Source organism: Chiloscyllium plagiosum, unplaced genomic scaffold, assembly GCF_004010195.1.
Source record: "Chiloscyllium plagiosum isolate BGI_BamShark_2017 unplaced genomic scaffold, ASM401019v2 scaf_6829, whole genome shotgun sequence".
Taxonomy (NCBI): domain Eukaryota; kingdom Metazoa; phylum Chordata; class Chondrichthyes; order Orectolobiformes; family Hemiscylliidae; genus Chiloscyllium; species Chiloscyllium plagiosum.
Window position 1 is genome coordinate 1 of NW_025210933.1, and position 9,582 is coordinate 9,582.

General features: G+C 43.7%; 1 protein-coding gene across 1 annotated transcript in view; it reads right to left on the reverse strand.

Moving 5' to 3' along the window:
- Nucleotides 1-2,284: 2,284 nt before the first annotated feature.
- LOC122546976 (toll-like receptor 5) overlaps nt 2,285-9,582 on the reverse strand; it is a gene marked incomplete at its 3' end in the record, with an annotated part of 8,997 nt that continues 1,699 nt past the window's right edge. The window contains 3 exon segments of the mRNA XM_043685578.1: nt 2,285-2,979; nt 4,214-4,352; nt 4,615-6,536. Coding sequence (XP_043541513.1) covers nt 2,285-2,979; nt 4,214-4,352; nt 4,615-6,536 — 2,756 coding nt within the window.

The window sequence follows — 9,582 nt, forward strand, 5'->3', positions numbered from 1 at the left end:
GACAGACTGACTGACTCTCCCCAAAACCTCAATTACCATTCAACAACTGCCATCTGCTTGAATACAGGGTCACTTCCAGACTTGCCAGAACCAATTCCAATGTCCCAACCTTGTGAGTAGCCAATTTCTGCTCGTTGGTTAAACACAATCCTCTTCCTGTTTGGTCAATTCTTTCTTTTTAACGCAAGTTCTCCCAAAGTCCATGAGTCATTTTCAGCTCATAACGCAAAATTGATGAAAGGATAAAAATAATGAAAATTCAGTGAGAGTTCTAACAATTGGCTGTAAGTCACTTTAGAATATCCTGCTGTCATGTAAGGTACCGCAGGAAAGTAAGTATTTATTTTCCTCTTCCCACGGACATAATGTTAAGATTAGAAACAGTCTCCATGGATACAGGCTTGGAGAGGAGGCCTTGAGCCCATGAACATAAGGTACAGCAACTGAGGACTGCTTTATGGACAATTCTCAGTATCTGATGAACATTGCACATTAGTATGGTGAATGTGGATTTGCTGTAACTTTCCCAATGTTGAGTGATGTTGGGGCTTTATTAGGACATTTGTGACAGTGACCCATAGACACTGCTGTCCTCGAAGGTCTATGATCCTTTTCATGGTTGCAAAAGCATTTTTCAGACAGGCCTTCCCCCATTCACTCCTCAACTGGAATTGCTGCTGTACCTTTTCTCTAAGTCGCTCCCTTTCCTAATAGAGGCTGTTGGACAGTCAATCATTTGTCTTCATTCATTCACGAGGTGCACTTATTACCCGTCCCTATTTGCCCTTGAACTCAGTGGCTTGTTAGATCATTTCAGAGGGCAGTTAGCATTAACGACATTGCTGTGGATCACGCAGGCCAGACGGGGTAATTACAGGACGTCGAAAAGCAGAATCAGATGGGGTTTTGTGACAATCGACAATGGCTTCATAGTCACCCATTCAGCGAGTTTTCAATTCCACATTTCAAATGTCACTACTCTGGTGGAATCTGAACCCATGTCCAGGCTTGAGCCTGGGTCTTTGAAACATTAGTCCAGTGATAATATCACTATGCCACTACCTTCCCCAAAACCTCTGTTCAACCTAATCACCTGCTGCTATGCCACATCATCACTGACTTGTATGAGGCTTCAACAAGAGCTGAATATATATTTGAAAGTGATGAATGTAGAGGGCTATGGTGATTGGGCTGGAGAATGGCCCCGGCTGAATAGGCTTTCAGGAGCTGGTACAGACACAATGGGTCGAATGGCCTCCTTCTGACGGTAAGGAAATTAAAACATAGACTTAAAGACAAGCTGACTTCATTAAAGCAGAGGAATGGAACAATTGAACAAGAGGTATCTACAATTATCATAGACTGGGACCGAGTAGATTTCAGTGATTGAGAATGAATTGTTGGAGCTTTGGGCTGACAAGGGTCTTAAAGGAAGTGGTTAGTGAGATCGTCGACACATTGGCTCTCATTTTCCAAAACTCTCTTGATTCAGGAAAGATCCTTTACTTTAGAAGATCGTGAATGTAACACCTTCTCAATCGTTCACCATTCAGAGGAATGACTTGGTGGGGAAGGGCTGGATGGTCTGGTTGCAATCAGAAAATGACACACTGATAGTTTGGGAAGTAAGTCACGAAGAGGACAAGAAGCTGCAAAAAGATACTGATCAGTAAAGTGAAGGGGCAAAGGAGACTGGCAAATGGAGTATCATGTGGGAAGATGTGAAATTCTCCACTTTGGCAGGAATGATAAAAAGAAGCATATTATCTGAAAGGTTCGAGATTACAGAGCTCTGAGATGCAGAGGTATCTAGTTGTTTTGCTGAAAAGAGGTTAGTGTGCAGGAACAGCAAGTAAATGATAGAATGCTCTCATTTATCATGAAGGGAAATGGAATACAGAGGCTGGGAGGTTATGCTTCAGTTATACAGTGATTTAGTGAGAGCATGTATAGAACACAGCGCACAGTGTTAGTTATCTTATTTACAAAAGGTGGTAATGGTTTCAAAAGGTCAGAGAAGACTGGAATGGGCAGGTATCTTGTGGGGAGATATGAGCTGGTAATCAGGGAGCCAACCAACAACCAACACAACCATCACTTCCCTCCAACAATTCATTCTCAATCACTGAAATCTACTCGGTCCCAGTCTTTGATAATTGTAGATACCTCTTGTTCAATTGTTCCATTCCTCTGCTTTAATGAAGTCAGCTTGTCTTTAAGTCTATGTTTTAATTTCCTTACCGTCAGCAGTTTCCTCCCTGCTATACCTTCCCCATTGCTTTACCATCTCTCCTGTAGTGTGGAGACCTTAAGGCGACTCTGTGCGATATTGAAGGCTTCCACACATCAGCCGTCCTTCAGGAACTGCCTGGTCACAATGCAGACTGTTTTCTTACTGCTCCAGATGGCGTCACGTATGTTTGTAATATGATCCTCCCCAGGAATGAAGTCACGGTCTTCAAAGCACATTTGAAGCCTGCTCTTCTCATTGAACTGAGAGTCCAAGAACTGCAGGAGGGAATTCTTCACCCACTCAATGTCATTCCTGCTGAAACAGAGGTATGCATCAAACCTGTAGTCCTTCTCTTCCCCATCTGCCCTCTGACCATTAATGATCTTGTTTGTTGTTCTCTTGTACCAGATGAAGAACAAACCTCTGCCGTGATTGTAGAGAAGAACACAAGAGATGATAATCAGTAACATGGTCGTGAAGACGACAAAGAGAGCAAATTGTATTGCCTCTACCTTAGCATCTTCGTCACACTCATCAGTGTTTAGAAAAATAAGAGGTACCCCTTGTAAATTTTCTGGAGACACACAGTACATATCTGTTAATGGTTTTGCCAAGACCACCTCAGTGTTATTTAGCCATTCGATAAAGACCCTGAGACTACACTCGCAGATGAATTGGTTATCCCTCAAGTCCAAGTGACTCACAAAACTGAACACATCTGGACTGGGTGAGGCCGAACCAATGTCCTGTACAGCTGCAACATGACCTCCCAACTCCTGTACTCAATACTCTGACCAATAAAGGAAAGCAAACCAAATGCCTTCTTCACTATCCTATCTACCTGTTGCTCCACTTTCAAGGAGCTATGAACCTGCGCTCCAAGGTCTCTTTGTTCAGCAACACTCCCTAGGACCTTACCATTAAAGGTATATGTCATGCTTTGATTTGTTTTCCCAAAATGCAGCACCTCGCATTTATCTGAATTAAACTCCATCTGCCACTTCTCAGCCCATTGGCCCATCTGATCAAGATCCCAATGTTATCTGAGGAAACCTTCTTCGCTGTCTACACCTCCAATTTTGGAGTAATCTGCAAACTTACTCACTATATCTCTTATGCTCACATCCAAATCATTTGTATAAATGATGAAAATTAGTGGACCCACCACCAATCCTTGTGGTACTCTACTGGTCACAGGCCTCCAGTCTGAAAACCCTCCGCCACCACCCTCTGTCTTCTACCTTTGAGCCAGTTCTGTATCCAAATGGCTAGTTCTCCCTGTATTCCATGAGATCACATCTTGCTAACCAGTCTCCCTTGAGAAACCTTGTCAAACGCGTTACTGAAGTCCATATAGATTACATCTACCACTCTGCCCTCATCAATCCTCTTTGTTATTTCTTCAAAAAACTCAATTAAGTTTGTGAGACATGATTTCTCACTCACAAAACCATGTTGACTACCCCTCATCAGTCCTTGCCTTTCCAAATACATGTACATCCTGTTTGTTATTCTCTTGTCCCAGATGAAGGACAAACCTCTGTCATGATTGTAGAGAAGAACACAAGAGATGATAATCAGTAACATGGTCGTGAAGACGACAAAGAGAGCAAATTGTATTGGCTCCACATGAGCATCTTCATCACACCTGTCATGACACAGGTTAAACCCTTCTGCCAATTTAAACCAGGCACACAGAAAAGCTCACCTCACCTCGTAATCTGTTGAAGTATGAGTGACAAAGAACTACAAAATCCCACCATTTAAAGAAAAAAATAACAATTTATTCATGAGTTTAAAGAAAAAAAACAAAGAGAACATTAAACAAAAACTATCTACACTGTAATCTTCCTTTGTCTGATCAATTTATCGACCACCCACTCTACACCGCTATACTGATCTGATTTACAAAAACCATGATTAAATTTAACAAAAAATTCAAATTTCAAAACCAATCAGCTTTCGGTCTTCCCTTTGTACCTTCCTCTGTATCTTCCTGTGTTCTTTTCTTTGGTCTTCTGCTTCACGGATTTTGTATGAAAAGGTACCTTTCAGAGAGTGATTCTGCAGGCGCAGTCTGTTTGTGCTCTTTGCTGCTCTGGCTAACTGTTCAAAATGCCTGATTTTATACACTGGAAAACATCAGACCTTCTCATTGGTTGGATGCCATCAAAACAGTAAAATTCAAAAACGATTGGATTTTGGTATCTTGGGGCATAATTTAAACTGATTGGCCAAATTCAAATTTGTTGTGTGCCATGACAACTCAGCCAAATGTTACATTTTTAAATTGTTCAGCACACTCTGTGCTTGCAGTCAGTCCTTGCCAGCTTTCACTCTCTCTTAAAGGTACTACACACACCTACTACTGCATAACACACCCATCAGTGTTTAGAAAAATAAGAGGTACCCCTTGTAAATTTTCTGGAGACACACAGTACATATCTGTTAATGGTTTTGCCAAGTCCACCTCAGTGCTATTTAGCCATTCGATAAAGACCCTGAGACTACACTCGCAGATGAATTGGTTATCCCTCAAGTCCAAGTGACTCACAAAACTGAACACATCTGGACTGGGTGAGACAAGGCGGTTTTTAGATAGGTCGAGAATTTCAAGAGAGCCGGGAAACAGGTCCTGACTGAGCTGGGACAGAGAGTTCGATGATAAGTTGAGTCTCTTCAGAGAATCCAAACCTTTAAAAATATCTTGGGGCAGCTGGGTGAGATAGTTTTGGTTGAGAAGAAGAACAGTTAGGTTAGTCAGGTTATGGAACCCTTCCCAGCACTGCTTCGATATCCAGACCAACTCAAGGAAGTTACTTGACAGGTCCAGGTGGATTAACTGGTTGTTTTTTGGAATGATATCAGTCCGGCCAGGCGTGCACATCGAGATACGGTTTTCCCTCAACAAAAGATGCTTCACAAAAGGAAGGGTCATGATCGTATAGAAAACATTGAGGTTGGTAAAAGCATTGTTCGAGAAATCAAGAAAGATGCTCATGGAAACTGCCTCCAGGCCATAAACTGTTGTGAGTCGGTTCAGACCCACTAAGAAATAAGTCATTTTTGGGAGATAGTGAAAGCCAGAAATAACCGAGAGTGCATTGTCCCGAAGATTCAATGTGGTCAGCTGATCCAGTCCATGGAACGAATCGTGCTGAATGATTCCAATGTGGTTGTGTTGCAAATCAATTAAGGTGACATTCCTCAGACCTTCGAAGGTCGATGAGTAGATCTCCCCCAGTAGATTGAAGGAAAGGTTTAACTGGAGAAGGGAGTCAAGGCCAAAGAATGCGTTCTTTTCAATCTGATTGATCTTGTTGAAAGATAATGTAAGCACCTGCAAGGAAGGTAAGTGTGAAAATACTTGGGTTGCAAGTGTAAAGATGGACCCGTGGGACATATCCAGATTCAGGAGCGAACTGTCACTGAGACCAACCAGTGTCTGCTTGTTTGGGTCTTCTATGTTATGAAAACCAAATGAACTACCAACGGTGGACAGGTATTGCATCTTCAGGTGGATAATAAGTGTTCCTTTCATAGCTATAAACATCTTCTCTAGCTGCTGGACATTAAGGGCAATTCCTGAAATGTCCAACGTGTACAGCAATATGTCCTTGAAAGGATTGCCGCACTGATTCCAATCAAAGCTTTCACTTTTGTACAAGAGCCTGTTTGAGGAGATGCTGAATGTTTTAAAATACCTCGGTCGGACATTGTCCAGATCACCCTGACAAATCTGATGAATGTCATTTGCCTTAAAATGAACATTGCTCAAAGCGTTCAGGTTAGAAAATGTTGAATCTGGTATGATTTGTTTTATATTGTTTCCATCAAGAATGAGGGTGTGCAGTGAGGTTAAATATTTAAAATATCCGCGTTGCAGGATTGAGTCAGTCAGACCGTTGTAGTCAAGATAAAGGATTTCCAGTTTGTGTAGCCCAGCAAATGCCTCCATGTCCAGGTCTAATTCTTTATTTCCTCCCAGATCGAGGTAAATCAGATTGGGAAGATTGGTAAACGCTCTTGCTCCAACACGCATTGGCGGCTCTGTCTGTAATCCAATTAAGAGAATCTGTAGCTGAGCTAGTGACTGAGAAAATGATGTCTCTTCAATAAGCCTGATTCTGTTGTGGATTAAGTTGAGCTTGATGACGTCTGTTGGCACTTGGGGGATCTCGGTAAAATTGCGATTCACACAGTTCAGGTTATTCTGGTCCCTGGAGCAAGACTTGATGGAAGGTTTCAGAGCTGCAGTGAAAGCTGCAAGGAGGCACAGAAACGAGAACAGCATGATGGTGTCCTATTAAAGAGAAAAGACAGATTATTCGTTAACAATTGCTCAAGAAATCATCAACCATTCATAATAGGTGGGATTACACATTACCACCTCTCAATAACCTTGGCTGTTCTGATCACAGAAACTAGATTAGATTACTTACAGTGTAGAAACAGGCCCTTCGGCCTAATAAGCCCACACTGACCCTCCGAAGAGTAACCGACTTCCCACTGACTAATGCACCTAATACAATGGGCAGTTCCCCTAACCTGCACATCTTTGGTGTGTGGGAGGAAACCGGAGCACCCGGAGGAAACCCACGCAGGCACGGGGAGAATGTGCAAACTCCACACAGACAGTCACCCGAGGTGGGGATTGAACCCGGGTCCCTGGCACTGTGAGGCTGCAGTGCTAACCACTGAGCCACGTTTGGAGGGGCAGGTAGTGTTGAGGAAGCAGGGAGACTGCAGAAGACCTTGGACAGGCTTGGAGAGTGAGCAAGGGAGTGGCAGGTGGTGTATAATGTGGGAAAGTGTGAGGTTATCTATACAGGTAGGAGGAATAGAGCCATCGACTATTTTCTAGTGGCACGGTGGCTCAGTGGTTAGCACTGCTGCTTCACAGTGCCAGGGAGCCAGGTTCAATTCCACCCTCGGGTGACTGTCTGTGTGGGGTTTGCACATTCTCCCAGTGACTGCGTGGGTTTCCTCTGGTTCTCCGGTTTCCTCCCACAATCCAACAATGTGCAGATTAGGGGAATTGGCCAACTTAAATGGCCCATAGTGTTCAGGGATGTGTAGGTTAGGTGCATTAATCAGGGATAAATATAGGGTAGGGGAATGGGTCTGGGTGGGTTACTCTTGTTGTGCCGAAGGGCCTGTTTCCACACTGTAGGGAATCTAATCTAAACAGGGAAAGGCTTCAGAAATCTCAAATGCAAAGGGATTGAGGATTAAATGGCAGAGCAAACTCAATGGGCTGAATGGCCTAATTCTGTTCCTACATCACAGAACATACAACGTGACAGCACAGGATAGGCCCTTCTGGCCTTGATGTTGCACCGACCTGTGGAACTAATCTGAAGCCCATCAAACCCTCACTATTCCATTTACATCCATATGCCTGGCCAATGACCATTTGAGTGCCCTCAAAGTTGGCGAGTCTACTACTGTTCCAGGCAGTGCGTGCCACACCTTACTACTCTCTGTAACTACCTCTGACATCTGTCTGATACCTATCACATGATCCAGGCTGGTGGTGTATTTGAGAAACCTTTGCTCGTTCCTCAGTGTTTGTATTCCGATATCAGGCTATCTGTCTAGTTTACAGTTTGATGGTTCTCCAGTTCCTCAATCGTCACGTAGCTCTTTAATTTATAATGGACCAGGGCAGACCCCCTTCAAACATTTCAAGAAAGTAGCCAGGACCCTAACTTTGTGAAATGTTTTAAACAGGGGGAGAGTGGATATTCCAGGAGGGATGCAGCTGGTCTAACCACTTAGTTTGAAATAAAATAGAATTTATTTACAAGGTTACCGAATGAAACACAAACAAAACAGAAGAGGATATAGAATAACTTAACCTATTCGAAAAGCCAACTGACCATCCCAACGTAATGTTGCTGTTCCAAATACTTGCAATATTCACCAGAAACACCCCTTGGTACCAAAGGTAAAATCAAACCCAGGGTTTTGCAGAAGACAGAGCGATGACAGAGAGATTCAGCATGGAACACCTTCCTCCATGGAGCTGTTTCTTGGACTAGCAGACTCAAAAACTGACTGACTGCTTTCTCTGAACAGCCAGACTGCAAAACCCAAACCAAACCAAACCAGACCAGATCAGACCAGAGTAAAGCTGAGCTGGGATAACTGGCCTCTCCCCATCCTCATGACTGAGATCAGTCTGACAGGGACTGAGACCAGCCTAACAGAGAATGAGATCAGACTGACAGGGTCTAAGATCAGACTGACAGAGAGTGAGATCAGACTGACAGGGACTAAGATCAGACTGACAAAGAGTGAGATCAGACTGAAAGGGTCTAAGATCAGACTGACAGAGTGAGATCAGACTGACAGGGACTAAGATCAGACTGACAGAGAGTGAGATCAGACTGAAAGGGTCTAAGATCAGACTGACAGGGACTAAGATCAGACTGACAGAGAGTGAGATCAGACTGACAGGGACTAAGATCAGAGTGACAGAGAATGAGATCAGACTGACAAAGACTAAGATCAGACTGAAAGAGAGTGCGATCAGACGGACAGTGAGTGAGATCAAACTGACAGAGAATGAGATCAGACTGATAGGGACTATGATCAGACTGACAGAGAGTGAGATCAGACTGACAGGGACTAAGATCAAACTGACAGAGAGTGATATCAGACTGACCGGGTCTAAGATCAGACTGACAGAGAGGGAGATCAGACTGACAGTAAGTATGATCAGACTGACAGAGACTGAGATCAGACTGACAGTGAGTGAGATCAGACTGACAGGGACTAAGATCAGACTGACAGAGAGTGAGATCAGACTGACAGGGACTGAGATCAAACTGACAGAGAGTGAGATCAGTCTGACAGGGACTAAGATCAGACTGACAGAGAGTGAGATCAGACTGACAGGGACTAAGATCAGACTGACAGAGAGTGAGATCAGACTGACAGGGACTAAGATCAGACTGACAGAGAGTGAGATCAGACTGACAGGGACTAAGATCAGACTGACAGAGAGTGAGATCAGACTGACAGGGACTAAGATCAGACTGACAGAGAGTGAGATCAGACTGACAGGGACTAAGATCAGACTGACAGAGAGTGAGATCAGACTGACAGGGACTAAGATCAGACTGACAGAGAGTGAGATCAGACTGACAGGGACTAAGATCAGACTGACAGAGAGTGAGATCAGACTGACAGGGACTAAGATCAGACTGACAGAGAGTGAGATCAGACTGACAGGGACTAAGATCAGACTGACAGAGAGTGAGATCAGACTGACAGGGACTAAGATCAGACTGACAGAGAGTGAGATCAGACTGACAGGGACTAAGATCAGACTGACAGAGAGT